The 17,630-nt window shown below is 39.4% G+C and overlaps 1 protein-coding gene across 1 annotated transcript in view; it reads right to left on the bottom strand.

Annotated features, from left to right (window-relative positions):
• Positions 1 to 281: 281 nt before the first annotated feature.
• Positions 282 to 17,630, bottom strand: part of LOC110591389 (protein Mis18-beta-like) — a 64,338-nt gene continuing 46,989 nt past the window's right edge. The window contains 2 exon segments of the mRNA XM_044913094.1: positions 282 to 585; positions 587 to 988. Of these exon segments, the coding sequence (XP_044769029.1) occupies positions 282 to 585; positions 587 to 988 (706 nt within the window).

The raw sequence follows: 17,630 nt of genomic DNA, 5'->3' as shown, positions 1-17,630 counted from the left end.
GCAGTAAAAGATGTTTTCAGAAATAAGTACTTATGAAAATGACAAGCTAAAATAAGTTCTTAAGGCAAACAACTACAACACCTGGACAGAAGTCTCCTTAGTTTCTCATCTTCTGGAAACAGCTTCATAAATCATTTAGGAAATCAGCCTAGAGATAATCATAATAAACCACATTTCTCATCCATTCTTGAAGCAAATCTTTCTTGAGAATTGATCAAACAGCACCTGTTGCTGAAGATAGTAATAAGGCCTGACCCTGATACTTAAGCTTTAATTCTGGATCAGTTTTCTGGCTTGGGCTGGTCAGGAGTTACTTCCTTCAGAATCTTCATCCATGAATTTGAGTAGGCGTTAATATTATCTTCTCTTTCAGGTTCTGCAACCTTCTGTGGTAGAAAGAAGTTGTGAATATCAGATGCATTTGCTGTAGCTTTTGTTTTTAAGAGATAGCACACCATTTTGTCACTTGAAAGGCACAAGTGACCTCTGAAGGCAGCCAGGGCAGCATGGGTAGAATATAAATGCAAACCAATGGGAATCCCATAGGAAGTACAGAATAAAAAGTTCTAAGTGCTGCCTTTTAACAAGGCCAACTAGGAAGGGAGCTTCCCAAACCACATTATTTATGACTCTGGAGAATACCACAGCCTCAAGGGACCACGATGGGTCCCATGCTAGGTGCACAGAGCCAGTGAGCACAGCGTGGCACTGTGAGCATTGGCATACCACGTGCCTCTTGGGCTGCAGGCACAGACTGCAGCTCTGTGAGCCGGATGGCGGCTCCTCGGCCCCCAGGCCTGTGGGGCCAAGCGGCGAGAACCCATTCACCCCCTGCATGTCCCACTCCATAGAAGTTGTACAAGAAAGTTCGCCAATTGCCTTCTTAGCGCCATCACAAAAGTCACCCCAGGCAGCTTTGCTTGGCACGAGTGATGCCGTCGCAGGAGAGCTGCCATCTTCCTGCAGCCCATGCCTCCATTTCGAACACCTAGTTGTGTTTCTTTTTTAATTTTCCATAGATTCCTACACTTCCAAAACTTCTTTCAGTTGTTCACTTTTAATTTAATAGCGCTGGATCAGAAAACATACTTTGTACCATTTTTATTTGTCAATTATGCCTTGACAAATTTGGAAAAATTTATAGGAAGGCATAACAACAATGACTGATCAAATAAAAAATATTCATAAAGAGACAGAAATTACTTTCAAAGTTCAGTCAGTCTATCCTGCTTTTGCTTTCTTCTGGGTCTTTGGATGTCTCCCCTGAGCATTCTCTAGGCCTCACATTGAGCCAGGAGCCAGTACAATAACTAGGCCCTTTCTCGTCTCTCTTGGGAATGTGCATAGCCTTTTACTAGCACACATCCTTCAAAACCACCAGAGATATGTGAGAGCTCATGAAGGCTCACTATGGCTACCTCATTTACCCAGATCTCCCTATTGAATTTCTAGCCAGTGTGCTGGTCTGTTGCTTACCCCACCTGACTCAATGACAACCTCAAGCTAGCTGTGAACCTGGAATTCTCTGATCGCCACTGAGATTGCTACTGTTTATAATTTGCATGCACCTGCTCCAAATCAAGGCAGCCCCCTCAAGTAGTTCTTACACCTTACCCTAACCTGGTAGAATCTCTATGCCAATAGAGCTGAAGAGCTAAAATCCCACTGTTACTTAAGATTGAGTTGTTTTCCTTGAATAAATGTTTCTAAATTTGTTGTATGCTTCTGGTCAATTTCTAGAGTCCTTAAATGGATGTTTTTGAAAGCTTCATCCAGTTCTATCATTGATTTTTGATAAAAAGGCTTAGTTAGCTAGCTCCTCACTGTGCTATTCCAGAAGTTCCTTTCCAATACCTACCATTTTTATCATGTATCTAACACCAATTCCTTTAATATCACTTCCTAAGACTGAATTAAATTTCTCCTCAAAGTCTTAACTTACGACCTTGTGTTGTTTCAAAGAGTTTTCACATTATTCACAAGTAACTGTCTGTTTATTTATATGGCTTCCTCACCAGACTGTAAACTCACAGAAGACAGGTATGTGTCTCTTCTGTTCACCAATTACCCCAGCAGCTAGCATAGCATTTGACACATGGTAGACACTCAATGAAAATAATGGATTTACTTGAATTAATTAAATGAAATTTAAATCCATAGACTCATTTATGGAGAGTAGCTATTGTAATTCCAACATGGAGACAGAACTGAGGTCATTTGATGGTTTCTAACCATAATGTTTGACTCATACCACTTATCCAAAATGTCAGATGTATGTCAATGAATATTGCTGAGGGGGAAAAAAATTCTGTTACTCAAAACTTGGCAGCTCAAAAACATTACAACACATTGTATTTTCCAGTGGGAGGGTCACATGGATGATCAGCCACATAGTAAGAGAACTTGCAGTTATCACCACTTGATTCATGAAATATAGTAACATTGACTTATTTGCGCTGGCAAATATCAACATACCTCTGAACATAAGAGTATCAAGATGCAGTACTGATAAATTTCAACACACACTAAAAGCACTGCCCTAAATTGTGTAAATATCTAGTGCAGCATACTTCATAATGGTGGGAATAAAACCTGTCAAAGATTTTTAGTCTCACATTTAGTTTTTAGCTAGGAAAGCAAGAACAGACGCCAGTGCCATGCTTATTTTACAGCCTCTCAAAGTCATGCCTTCTGTTTATTATCAGAAGGAGACTGGGCCAGGAACAGGAAAGACAGAACTTTCTCAGTAACTATGTGGTTGTATACAAGAAGGACTCAGTGAATGCTGTTTGAACAACATTTATTGAGCACTTTAAATTTTACGCCATCAGTTTTCAAACTATGTTCCATGGATTGCCACAGAAGTGCCTCAAAGAATGGTAGCTAAGAATAGGGGAGAATGAACAGGTGCCTCACACCTTCTACCTTTTCACCCCCACTTTTATGTGTTTTATATATTGGAGTTTATTATAATGTTTTTTATTGGATTCATGGCCAAAAAAATATTTGAAAACTACTGAGTTATATTACGTAAACACTACTGCTTGATATATTTAAAAAAAAATAATTTTCTCACAGATGGTCAGCAGACATATGAAAAGATGCTCAACATCATTAATCACTAGGGAAATGCTAATCAGAACCACAATGAGATATGACCTCACACCTGTCAGAATGGCTAAAATCAAAAGACAAGAAGTAACAAGTGTTGGCAAGAATGTGGAGAACAAGGAACCCTTGTGCACTATTGGTAGAAATGGAAATTGGTGCAGCCACTGTGGAAAACAGTATGGAGATTCCTCAAAAAATTAAAAATAGAAATACCATCCAGTGATCCACTATTGGCTATTTACCCTAAGAAAATGAAAACACTAACTCAAAAACATATATGTACCCTTATATTTATTGCAGCATTATTTACAATAGCCAAGATGTGGAAGCAACCCAAGTGTCCACTGATAGATGAAAATATATCATATATATGGTATATACTGAGATATATATGGGTATATGATATATTATATATATATATATATATATATAGAATATTCCCCAGCCATAAAAATGAATGAGATCTTGCCATTTGTGACAACATGAATGAACCTAGAGGGTATTATGCTAAGTGAAATAAGTCAGACAGAGAAAGACAAATACCATATGATTTCACTTGTATGTGGAATCTAAAAAAAAAAAAAAACAAGTGAATAAGCAAACAAGCAAAAAGCAGAAACAGACCTATAAATACAGAGAACAAACTGATGGTTGCCAGAAGAAAGGGGGTGGGAGGATGGGCAAAATGGGTGAAGGGGAGTGGGAGACCCAGGCTTCCAGTTATGGAATGAGTAAGTCATGGGGATAAAAGCTACAGCACAGGGAATAGAGTCATGGTATTGTAAGAACATTGTACGGTGACAGGCGGTAGCTACACTTGTGGTGAGCTCAGCATAACATACAGACTTGTCGAATCACCATGTTGTATATCTGAAACTGATGTAACTTTGTGTGTCAACTATACCTCAATAAAAATAAATAAGTAAATAAAATAATTTTGTCACTGGATTATTGTGATTACTAAATAAAATGTTATATTTGAAAATACTTTACAAACTGTAAAATGCTTATGAAGTTAGATATTATATATGATTGCTGCCCTTGTGAAACTTGTGGTCAAAGGGAAACCACAGGGAGCATATTTACACCATGTATTCATCTCAATCTTTTTGCCATTTATGCTTATATTTTTCTCTACAGAACTTTTTTTTCTTTTGGAGGCATTCATAGAATCCAGTCAAATTGGTTCATTACTGTCCATTATTGTCTCTACTAAGACAGAGCCTATAAGGACAGAGTTTCATTACCTATAGTGCTATCAGAAAACAATGTCCCTCAAGAGAAAATAGAGAGCCAGAGTTTTTTAATTAAAATAGCATAGTTCTACTCTGTCTTTCAAGTTGCAGTGACACAAGTTAAGGAGGAAAAATGTTTGTTTAAATCTGATTTTATCTCATAGCCCAGTGCCTTAAGAGAAGAAAAACAAGCACCCCGTTATTCTGATAATAAAGAATGTTCTCTTAATTTCCTATTGTTGTGTACAAGATTTAGTGCTTACTCTTTAATTTCAGTGTCAGAATGTGAACTGTAATTAATTTTCATAAAATGGAAAGCAATAAAGTCAGATATTGCTGGCTGTAGAGGTTGAGATTGTATAATTTACAATTAGGGGTGGTGCGGGAGGAAACAGCTTACACATTAAATGAGTAATAACTCATCTTGGCTTCGGCTTCAGGATTATCAAAGTGGTCAACAAAGCTGCTCAAACAAAACCCCCAAATCTATGGGGTGTTCGGAACCTTCTCAAGAAAGTCTACCAAACTTGATGTCACTTCTCCCTGTACCAACATTTGGATTGTTTTTATTATCATTAATTAACAATAATAATATGCATGGACTTGAATTACCACCCAATGAATCACCTAAAACCTTTCCTAGGCATTATTTGCAACAAACTATAGATAATAGACCATAACTCTGTATCAACCATAAAAAAAGTCAGCTGCCTACTCATTATAAATGCAGGTTCCCTTCATCTTACCATCCGAATATCCACAGAGAAGGTGTGTTTGAAATTGGGAAATATTTGTATGGTGGTTATTTATACGTTTTAGGCTATATACTAAAATTAAGGATGCTATATACAAAACTATACATATGTAAAACTTTTCCATATTTAAAAGAAAGCATATCCATGTCAGAGGTATAAAATGGGCACACTTTTCTATCCTCTGTGTTGTTTGATTCAGGACATGCTTCTTAGGGAATTAGTCATTAAAAGAGCAGATAGAAGTAGTGATTGCTCAGTTAAATGGAAACTTATTCTAGATAATATTGGTACAAACTTTATAGTTCATAAACACCTTTCACACATTCATCTCAATGTAATCTTTCTTTTTTTTTAAGATTTATTTGTTTATTTTAGAGAGGGAGAGTACCAGTGGGAGGGGCAGAGGGAGAGGGAAAGAGAATCTCAAGCAGACTACACATTGAGCATGAGCCTGACCCTGAGATCATGACCAGAGCCACAACCAAGAGTCAGGCACTTAACCAAATGCACCACCCAGGCACCCCCAATGTAATCGTTCAATAGGCCTAAGGAGAGGACAAAGTGAACTCTGATATTCTATGTTTCAAGGAGGACACTGAGAAGTGAAGTTGCCCATCCAAATTCACACCACCAGTAAATGACCAAACCAAAAACTGAATATAGGTTTAGGACTCTAAATTCAGTCCTGGAACCAACATAGACAACAACAGCTGATAAGACCAAGAGAGAGTTCATTATTTGGTTGGACCATATCTCGCAGAACTGGGCTTGAAATGTATTTACAAATATAAAGGGAAAGAACATGGTCCCAGGCATGAAAAGGGGAACAAGTACAGCAACCTCAGGTATTATTTTGAAAATGAAAGGGAAACAAATGATGATGATGATGATGATGATGATGGAAAATCAGGGAAGGGAACAATAACCGAGTTGCAATCATTTGCAACCTATTGGAAGGTCCACAGCCACAAGACAGGTTAATGCAGAAATGACACAGAAACTATATGGATCTTAGCTTTAGGTGCAATTAATTACCCACAGTTTATTTACCCCATAGAAAGGAATACAAATTGGACATGTTCAGTCCCCTATGGATCCTACTGCTGGGAGCTGGAAAGTAGGTGACTGGTCAACTGGCAGTTACCATGGAAATGAAAAAGAGTCCCATATTGGAGCAGTGAAAGATTACAAAATAATAAGTGATTATTTTAAACGCACATAAAAAATTAGTGTATGTATGAGAAAAAAAATCTAGGAGAAAATTAAATGACATTGTTAATTTCAAATTTACTGAGAGGTAGGCTTATAGGAAATAGTCATTTTTTTAACCTTATATATCTATATTACTTGATTTGTAATGAATAGTTGTTGCTTTTATAAAAAGAAACTAAACATGAAGATTACATTTTGTAAAAACCTAAGTTGCAGTCTAACTTTCCATGAGATATATTAGTTGACATGAGAACATTGCTCAAATCAGGTGTCAGGGTAGGCCTACATTCTAGTCTCAGCTGACATAAAACTTTCTCCAAGAGGCCTTCCCTGACATAGACTACACACCACTGCTCTAAACTGGGTTCCTGCACATGCCCCTTGCTAGCCCTCAGTCTTCTTCCTCCAATAGCCCTCACAGCCTGTAGCTACATATACATGTGTAAGGTTACTGGCAAGCTGCACTTAAACCCAGGCAAGAGGGATTCTATCCTAGGCCCCTTACTTTAGAGAACCACACATATCACAAATATCAAAATGAATACACTATTTTTTTTTTAGACTCCAAAGAAAGATGGTTGAGAGTTCAATCTATTTTTGAGTGAATTATGGAAGAGGGATGCGCTGAGCGAGCTGCACCATGCAGGACAGAGCATGCCGGGCTGAGAGCAAAGGAGCCTGTGCTGGTTGAGGAGGAAGAAAACCTTAGCCTCTGCCTTGGGAAATGGATAGCAGAAGCCTCCTTTGTTTGAAGTTGTTGGCCCCAGAACACCCAAAGCAGACAGGGTTTCCCAGATGACTACACTCCATCCCTCTCCTCTACAACTGCCTTAAAGGGGATGAGAAAGTGAGTCATGGGACCTCCCAGACCAGTTCTTTGGGCACCTGCGCAATGTCTGTTCCTATGCCAGTGTCTGATTCAGTCACGACCCGGGACACAGCCCACCTTCTTTCTTGCCCTATGCCAGAAGCTCCTTGTTGCCACTCAGGGTCACAGGTGTAAGGACTGACTTGGGAGAGAGCAGGGCTCCTTTAACCTCCAGGTTGCAAGGAAATCCCCAGGGTGTGAGCTCCGAAGTTCCAGAAGAAAACATGAACTGGGCCAAGGTCAGAGCTTATCACTTTTAAATATTTAAATATTTGATACATGGCATCCACTTGTCCTTTTGCCCCAGGGCCCACAAATATCAGATGCAGATCTGATTATTAGTTTAATGACTGTCTTCCTTGCTAATGGATATGCTCCATAAAATAAAAGATCCTATTTCTTTTATTTAAAACCCTAGTATAGGGTTTAGCACTGTTTATTTATTTTATTTAAAACCCTAGTATAGGGTCTAGCACACAACAAAGACTTGTAGAATGAACAAACAGCTAAAAACAAAGTGCTAATATACAATATAGCCATGTGTCTTGCCCTAAAAACACTTGTGATAAAAGTTTATATCTATATAAAAATGTTTAAAAGCAAGTAGAACACAATGTGCATTAAACCTATAATTGCAACTGCTAATTCCTGTATTCTAGATCAGGGATGACATTTATTATATGTTCTGATCAGCACCTACCACCTTGCAGGCCCTTAATGACTGAGAAATGATTATTTCAACTCTGCCAGCAGCCAACTTCAGGTAAGTCACTTTCTTACGTGTTGCTCTCTACCAATGGGCAAATGAATGTCTCAGAGTTCAGCAAGCTCTTACCAATGAACACTTCCTTCTCATAAGTTTTGAAATAATACGATGACTCATGTGTAGGAGTTTGTGGATACAAGAAAGGACAAAATATTAGGGATACATGTTAAGGGAAAAACATATGTGAATCTCCTGATGGAAAGAAAATGTATTAAGGGCAACTAAACTTATTTTTCATCTTCAATTTATTTCTTAAAGCCTTGAAAAAACATTTAAGCAAAATAATAACAAATATTGCCAGAGCACTGGAGACCCTTGAGTAAAACAGAGAAATGGAGCAATGTTAACAGTCTGAATCAGACTAACTTGACTATTTTATATTGTCTTATAATTTATAAAGCTTTCATTAACATTGTCTCCGTTGATCTCACACATACTCTGAGAGGTAACGCACTGTCCCGTTTAAAGATGAGAAAACTGAATTGGGCTTTCACTAAAATGTCGGTTGCCCCCCTACCCCATATCTGCCCTCTCTTTTCTCCTTCCCTTGATTTGTCCACACCTCTACCCTCCTCCACATTGCCTTAGATGTTGGGGAAGGCTGGCGCCATCCCCAGCCTAAGGGCCAGTTCTGATTAACCAAGCCAGCTAATACAAAGTTGGCGCTCAATAAATATTTGTTAAATCAATGAATGAATGACTGTCACTTTGCTGAATGCTAGAAATATTAGAATAAACACTATCCCTTCTATGAACATTAAGTGCCTTGGTGCCAGTTTAATACAGAGCAGCCAGGATGTAGATAATATAGATAAAATTGCTGGTGTATTGAATATTGGATATGGGCAGAGTCAAAAACTCCAAAGTTTTCAACCTGAGAAATATGGTTGTCATATGTTGAGATGTGTAAAACTGAAGAAGTAGTTTGGGGAAGAAAAGGTGAAAGCCTTGAGTTTGGTGCTGGACATGCTAAATTTGAGACACCCGTCAGACACCAAAGTAGGCACCTGAAATTAAGGAATAGTTTTCTGTTACATCCTCTACCACTTAAGCGACAAAATTATTAGCAAAATGAACCCAGATTATGCACACACTCCACTTTTACAGAATAAGTCACTCATCATTTTTGTATTTTGCCTCTGTGTCAAGAAAGCATGATCTGTGTCACCTATATGACTAAGCAGTTTATAGTAACTTCCAACAACAATAATAGTTCTATTTTTCTCTCTCCTCACACAGATGTTCTTTAAATCTTGAGGTTTATGGATTTTCATACCTTTCCATTCAATTACATACTTCCTTTGTGGATTTCCATGCCTTTCCATTCAATTACAGACTTCCTTCCCAGTTACCTACTGCCATATATAACAAAACTACCAGAAGCTTAGTGACTTAAATAACATCCTTGCTGGTGGTGCCGTCATTGTCATCATTGTTACATTGTTTTTTAGTATCTCACAATTTCATGGGTCAGGAATTCAGGACTCAGCTGGAGGTTTCTTCCATTCCACATAGCACTGACGGAGGCCACTTGGTGATACTCAGCTGGTGTCTTGCATGTCTGGTGTCTTAGGGGGGATGGCTGGAAAGCTGTTCACAGCTGGGGCACCCTTGTGAGACCTCTCCAAAATGGCTGTCTCAGGCTAGTCAGACTTTTTACATGGCCCAGGGACCTTAAAGAGACAGGAAGTGAAAGCAGCCAATCTTTTAAACCCTAGGCTCAGCAACTGTGATATTATCTCCTACATATTCTATTGAGCAAATCAGTCACATAACTGACCCAGACTCAAAGGGAGCCTGAAGGCAAAGATCTCAAGTCTAAATGAGAGAAATGTCAAGGAATTTGTGGACATATTTAATTTGCTACACATTATCATTTTGGCTAATAACTCCTACTCTGAAACCAGGATTCCAATCCTGACTCTCCACCACTTGCTAGCTCTGTGACAAGGCTAATTATTTAACCTTTCTCTGTCTTGGTTTCCTTGTCTGTAAAATGGGGATAATAAATGTATTCATTCAACAAATATGTATTGAGCATGTAGTATGCAGCAGATGGCTGAGAGCAAAAAGGAAAATAAACTGTTCTATGCTTTCAAGTGGTACACAGTCTAGACTAATAGAAGAAAAGATGTGCATTCATTCTTTCAACAAATATTTAATACATACTTATAAAGCACCAATAAAAGCATCTGTGTAAATCCCTGCTGTGTAACAGAATGGAGTCAAGGTTGTAAAGGTCAAGTTTTTTTCTCAAACTAGATTTTAATTAAATGGGACCTTAAAATCATCTATTTCCAAATTTTGGTTGGTAAACACAGAGACTTGACCTGAGCATTCTTTTTTCAACTGACATTTATAGACAAGAACACTAGTTTCCTTTCTGGGTTCCCTCATCTTCATACTAGTTAAGAACTATACAACCACAGCCCACACAAACACATAACAAAAATAGTAGGAGACTCCATTTCTGGTTTTTTTAGTGTAAATCTAAAATAACTTTTTCATTTCATTCAAGTCGAATCATTTTTACACTGAATTTGAATGTCAGATGAGATGCAGGAACCATGGAGAGGCCACCGATTGAAGAGCTTAATAGAAATGACATGTACTACCTGAAACCTCTCATCTTTACTAAAAACCCCTTTATGAATGCAGAGTCAGGTTGGTGCTTGCTGACAGAGCCTACCTGGAGGATTTCAGCATTAGTTTGGTTTGGCATTTCAATAATCATTTCAACCATTAATACCCTTACTCTAAATCTTTATGAATAGTCTTTAAAAGAATAACCAAAGACTAAAATAGACTTCGATGTCATTGCTTTATTGATGAAGGAGATAGTAAAAGCACACGTTGTCAACATTCTGAAATGATTTTGTAAAACTCTTAAACAGACATAGCCAACTGGAACTGGAATATAAAGGTATTGATGTTTTTTTGTCTCTCATCATCCTGGGTCATACATTTGACAAGATACATAAAGATTTGGTCACTTTGTATTTCACTACATTTGTATTTCACCACAGGATCCTCCTAAGACTTAGTTATTAATCAAAACCTTGCCTGTGATTTTATATGCTTTGTTTTTACAGAGCAGATATCCAATAAATAGGTTTTAAACAAATAAATACATTCTTATTTGCATGCCATGCAGCACTAAGCAACAAGGCAAAATGGTTAGGTATATGCCTTTGAAGTGAGACAGCACTGTGCTTAAATCCAAGCTGCGCCACTTCTTAAAAGACTAGAGTTTCTAAGCTCAGACTCCATGTATAAAATGGGAATAATACAAGCAGAAATCACATAGAGTAGCTGGGAGAATTTAAAATCATTTAAAGCACTTAGCACAGTGCTTTGATATTGATGTTTCCAATAAATGACAGCTGTAATTTTGTCAACCTCATTGTTACTTAGGGAAAGCATTTAAAGATGCACAAAACAGTACAACAAAATGTCCCATTATAACTGTCCCTATTGGTACTTCAACACCCACCCCCCCCACCTTAGACATGCTCTTTGGTGGTATCTAAACCACTGCAAAGAAAGACATGGAAGAATGATGATTTATTGAGACAAGAGTATCAGAGTTCCCTGGGACAGGGCTCTGTCCTGTGACTCTTCCACCCAGCTCTTCATACATAGGAGATGCTCACTAAATGTTTTTGATAACAGTAATGAGATACTTGATTTTCATGTTAGAAACATTCAACATGTTTCAAAGCTATTAATAGCAAATTGATAACCTCATGCAAAAAAAGATAATCCTTTTAAAAATTCTTATAAAATAAAATGAATTTCATGAGATTGCACAGAAACAAAGTATTAAACTCTATTATTAACATTTAAGGAGAAGATTGTTGTCTTCTACAATTTCCAGTGACTATTCTCTCAAATCTTTTCAAAGTGTTCTTTGTCTCATGAACAGCCAAGCCCTGCCTTGTGGAGGACTGCAACCAGAGTCGCTTTGAGTTATAAGCTTGCAACCCTGGTGAATCATGTCTCAGAGTGAGGCAAATACCAGCCCACATGATAATGCCTTTGTTACACTAGGAATAAAGTGGTTGAAAATGGCAAATAAACTACTGATTCATGAGAATTAGCTGGTAGTAAAGGGTAAGGAGATGGGTGGGCATTGTGTCTGCATTTTATACAACTCACGTGTCATAAACAAAAGGGAATAAAATCCCTGCCACCCACCCAAACCAGATCCTTCATTCACCCTTGAACATATCCTCCTCGTGGTATACTTAAGGCTGGAAACCAAGTCCCAGGTTCCTCAGGTGGATATTCCTTTGGTGTCTATTACACATACTTTCTGTAAGGAGGGAGAATCTTCTGAACATTTCCTCTTTACAAGCAAAAGACCCACACACAGGCTTTTCTTCTGCAAGAGTTATCTCATCTCTGAAAAAGCACCTTCACCCTCTTGAGAATCTCTGGAAGAACAAGACCAATGAGCTGAAAGAGTAGATCTGCAGACTCACCAGCCACTTATCCTTCTCAAAATCCGCAAGCCAGTCCACAGAGCTAGACACTCTGGGGAGCCAAGACAAGAACTCCTGGCGCAGTGATCAAGTCTAAATAGCTTTGGAATCTGTAGGATAATGCAAAAAGCTCTCTAGCATAGTCCAATTTCAGAGAGCCCATTTGATGAAGATAAGATTACATCCCACTTTTAAACCCACTTAATTGCCTTTATGGGCTTAAAAGTGTTTGGAAATATGATGATTGGTTTGAGAATGCAGACTGTGTGGTGTTCCCATCCCTCCTCATCCTTTACTTGATGGACAGCTCTTCAACAAGGTTTTTGGCCCCAGGGCTGGTGAGAGAGAGGTGAAGGAGCAGGCAGGGGGGAAGGGGCAGAGAAGGAGGGCTGGCACTTCAGGAGGCAACTTCCAGCCCGCTTCCTTTCTTCAGAATTTCACAAGCCATTCTAAGAAGCTCAGTCCTCCCCAATAAAACCAGTCGCCTCTGACATCCTGGCTGCTCTGTATTAAACTGGCACCAAGGCACTTAACCTGCTGGATCGCCTTTTTCCAGACACCTGCCCAGCAGCAGACTAAACAAACAGGGATTCTCCACTGCGCAAAAGTTGGCTTCTTTCACTGGGTCTCCCATCTGTTAAAAAGCCATTGTCTGAGAAAGTGTTCAGCTAGCTGGGGAGCGGGAGCGATTGCATACTGAACTGCCCCTTTTCCCCATAAAAAGTCCTCGTTAGCATTTTCTTTTCTCCCTGGTTTTCATTGCCTGATTTATTCATTGGTTTCACCTCTTCTCCCCTCCCCCTTGGTTCTGGAGGAGAGCCTCCTTGTCTTCGGTTTCTCAGGGGTCATGTCTTTTCAGTCACCAGGACAATACCCGCCGCTGGCATCTGCTTCCAGATCCAATCAGCCATATTGTGAACACATCCTGCCAGAGAATTGTTCCTCCTTTTGCTCGGCTTTGTTGCCAATTTCATGCCATGTATTGCTCCATGTTTTGTGCTTCATGAAGCTGTCACGGGCATAAAAGTGGTCTGACCAGGGTCATAGTAAAAGGGGTGGGAATGAAACATCCACCAAAATGTTGAGCAGGCCACCCACAGTCCACATACACACACACACACGCACATACACTCATACACATACAATCCCAACACTCACACCCAGCCCACACACACCCACCGTCTCCACGCAAACACATACAGTCCACCCATGCCCAAAATACAGTCCACACACACTCACAAATCACATACGCAATACACAGTCACACCCCCACACAATTCCCACATATTCACAACACAGACATGAGCACATGCATAGATCTGGGGCCCTCACACATTTTCTTTACTTTCCCCACGATTTAATTGGCACCCCCGTGAGACACATTACACTTCTCTAGAGGGGTAAACAAAGAGTTTTATTCCTTTAATAACGATAAGGAATATATTAAATTGGGGGGTGAATGTTGTAAAAGTTAAAAAAGAGTTTAGATTTTTTTCTTTTTTCTTCAGGTATTTCTAGTCACACAGAAATAATAACAATCCTTTGGTGCACAATCTTAAAAACACACCAGGAAGTGCTTTACAAGGTAAATTAAACTACTCCAGATTAAAATGACAACACTATAGGACGCATATTCACTTTTTTGAGATATTAAACTCTTGTAAAGAACAACAATATATAAACAAAGGGAAATGTCAACAAAAACATACAAATTAACCACTTGGATTTGGGAGGAAGGTGTCTATGAGTCCCCTTCTCTCTGAGTTGTGGTCCCTGGATACAGGAGTATCCCGATTTATCAAGAGGCTCTTTGTAAAGCGTGGATTAGCCTGCCAGAGCACAAAAGACTAAACTCCATTGCAAAGCTTTGCTGAAACCCAGCTTTCAGGAAGGAGGAGAGCTGGGATTGTCCGTCCCATCACCCAACGCCCCACGGATTGAATTGGGCCCGACTGCTGGCAGCCAGCCAGCTGAGGGGAAGTTGCCGTTCTCCTTAATGTCATAAGTTAGGGAAAAAGAGGGAAGGAAAATGGAGAATGAAAGCTCAAAATCCTCACAGTGGAAATTTCACTGAAGTTTCTCATTTATTTCTACAGTGTGTTCTTTGCTTTTATTTCAAAAAGTTCTAGAGATTCTGAATATAGCTTCTTTACAATATACAATGTCTATACTTACAGTTTCCCATGTTTCTATTCCAGCACCATGAGTAGGTCCCTTTGCCTTTTTCTGTGAGGGCATTTTCTGGTTGGTGTTGGTTGGTTGTGAATGCCAAAGAGTTTTAGAAAAGAGCAGAGCCCTATGCGTGGACACAGGAAATGGCTGCCTCCCAGGATAATTCTCCATTTTGTCTCCCCATCTCTAACAGACTCATGCAGAGGCTTATTCTGGTGCTTAACATTTCCATCCTTGGATTCCTTTCTCTCCAGAAAGCTATAAGCTATTATCCAAAATAAATAAATAACAAAAATGCAAATCTATAACCCCTAAGAGTACATTAAAATGAAGTTTTTAGTATTCACTTTTTAGTATTCACTTCCACCAATAATCAATAAGTATGGAAAAGATGTTCCCAACTGAATGAAACAAAGGATGAGAAAACTGTGATCAACAGAATAAAGTGTAGGAAAGAGAGTTGGAAAACTTAAAGACCTGAAGCACAGGTGCTCAGAAGCAAGCTGGCTTTTGCTTCTCTGTAGGGGATAGAGGGTGGCAGGAGAAACCTGCCCTGGAAATGAGGGAGAAGAGAAGATACAAGGTGGGAAATGCCAAGACAGCCAGGCTGAGCTACCTGCAGCCTCCCTGGTATGATTTTAGAATTACTGAAGAAAGTCTCTATACCCCAACCCCTTAGCTGAGACATGATATTCTACTTGGAGCTTTATTTAATTAGCCAAAAACTTTAATCACAACTTAAGGGCTTCACCCTGTTATAAACTAGATGTTTGTGTCCTTCTCAAATTCATATGTTGAAGCCCTTAACCCTCAATGTGGCTATATTTGGAAATGGGACCTCTAAGGAAATAATTAAGGTTAAATGAGGTCATAAGGATAGGGCCCTCCTCCAATAAGATTAGTGTCTTTAAAAGAAGCAAAATCAGAGAATGAGCTCTAGCTCCCCATACACACAAAGAAGAGGTCACGTGAGCACGCAGAAAGATGGTGAACACTTAATAGCCAAGAAAAGATGCCTCAGAATGAAACCTACCTTGTTGGCACCTTGATCGTGAACTAGGAGCCTCCAGACCTGTGAGAAATACACTTCTGTTCTTTAAGCCACCTGATCTGTGGTATTTTGTTAGGGCAGCTTGAGCTGAACAAGACACACCCCAGGATGAAGTAAGGGTAACTAAAAGTTTCAGAGAAATGGTAGAACATATGAGCATGTCATGCCACAGTCAAAATGGGGTATCCCTTCACAGACTGCCCTGGGACAGGATTGTTTGGGGGTGGGTCTTTTCTCTACCCTGACCTACCTCAATCCTTACTAGCCTCCTATCCTTTTGAACTCCTTATCCCTTCTGTATGATTTCTACTCCCCAAACATGTTTCATCAGGGTTTTCTGAGAAATAGGACATGTCACTGCCAAAAAGTAACTTACATAAAATTAAAGTGAAGGAAGCCTCACTCAAGGAACTACTAGAAGCTTACATCTCACTTACCTCCCCTGGGAGCAAAGTCTGGACTTGGCTCCCATTCAACTTCACTGTCCACTAGACACTGGTTGAGGTGCTACACTGAGCTCTGACAGAGATGAGTGGGGTCACAGCCCCTGCACCCAAGAGCTTCAAATCTTGAGAGAGACAGGCACTCACATCAAATGTTACAATTCAATATTTGTCAGAGTATGAAAATTGTTCTATGAAGAGTAGAATGGAGAGTGAGTAATTTCCCAGAAAAAGCACTTTCCTTCTGTTAAAGGACACTCCTTTTGCAGTTGAAAGGACCTGGTATAAGAAGGAAGAGAGGAATGTGCAATAGGGTCAAAACATAAGATATAGAGACTTATAGGATGGGAGGGTTAGGATACTGGGTATCAAGGGATGAAACACGTGAGGGCCAACCTGAGAAACTGCTTTCCATGGCACCCAGGACTGGAGGATGATAGGAGGAGACAGTGATACCTTGGTGATACCAGTTCTGAGAAAAAAGAAGATAATCTCAAATACCCAATTTCCTAACCTAACCCCCGCCTACCCCAATCCTTTGTTTCTCTTGTGACCTCATTATTTCTAACTTTTTCAAGGGTCTTTTGAAATTTTAAATGTATCCAATATAACCAGAGTCCAAATGTGCCCTCTTTTTTGTCATTTTGAATTTTTCTTTCTTTCCTAGCCCTATATACTTTTTTATTTATGTTTAATAAGAACATTGAGCCAGCAAGACTCGTAAGAGGGCCGGAGCCAGCTTTGTGCTCTGTGTGAGCGTGTATGTGTGTGTTAAACAATTTCATGGACATCTGTCATGCACAGTTAACTTTGCATTGCTGCATTTTAAGTGGTGGGCCCAGGCTTGGCCGGCAGTGATAAAGTAGCTGGCAGTTTTCAAAAAGCCACAGGATAACAGAGCATGAATCATAAAACACACTACTGTGTAGCAATATCCAAGTTCATTCAATGCAATGAAACCATGCAGAGGCCCTTTATCCCCAGCTAATTATGTGGAAACGTCTAAGACAATAAAGCATCTGGTGGTCTTTCTTCCCCGTTTCAATTTTTCTCAATATTGTGACAGGGGAAAGTATTGTGCCTTTCCCAGGGTAGTTGCAGTGAAGAGGAGTAAAAGCAAGGGTCAGGGAAGAGCAAATAGATGAATTTATAACTTTCTTTTTATTTATTCCTTCCCCATTGTCTCTCTGGAAGTCTTCCTTGAGGGCTGTATTTTAGGATCACTATTCTCATTGCACTCTGCTTGAATCCCCTTTTCTCCCTCTTTAAAAAAAAATACCACCCAAACTGCCAGACCTTCTATGATTCCCTGTTGCCAGTGGGGCTTTCTCCCCCAATGAGCATCCAGGAATTTAAGTCTAAGATTTATAATCACTCTCTGGACTCAGGTTAAGGGAAGGGTTCATACTTCTAGGAATGAAACCTAATATGTGATTTACTTTCTAAAAAGAGGTGATGAGAATGGTCCTTGTGATTAGGGTTTTCCCAGAGAGGGTTCCCTGTAATTGCCTTGCACATGGCTCTTTTTGCCAT

This window comes from Neomonachus schauinslandi, chromosome 2, assembly GCF_002201575.2.
Source record: "Neomonachus schauinslandi chromosome 2, ASM220157v2, whole genome shotgun sequence".
Classification (NCBI taxonomy): domain Eukaryota; kingdom Metazoa; phylum Chordata; class Mammalia; order Carnivora; family Phocidae; genus Neomonachus; species Neomonachus schauinslandi.
This window is presented reverse-complemented; position numbering and strand designations above follow the sequence as displayed.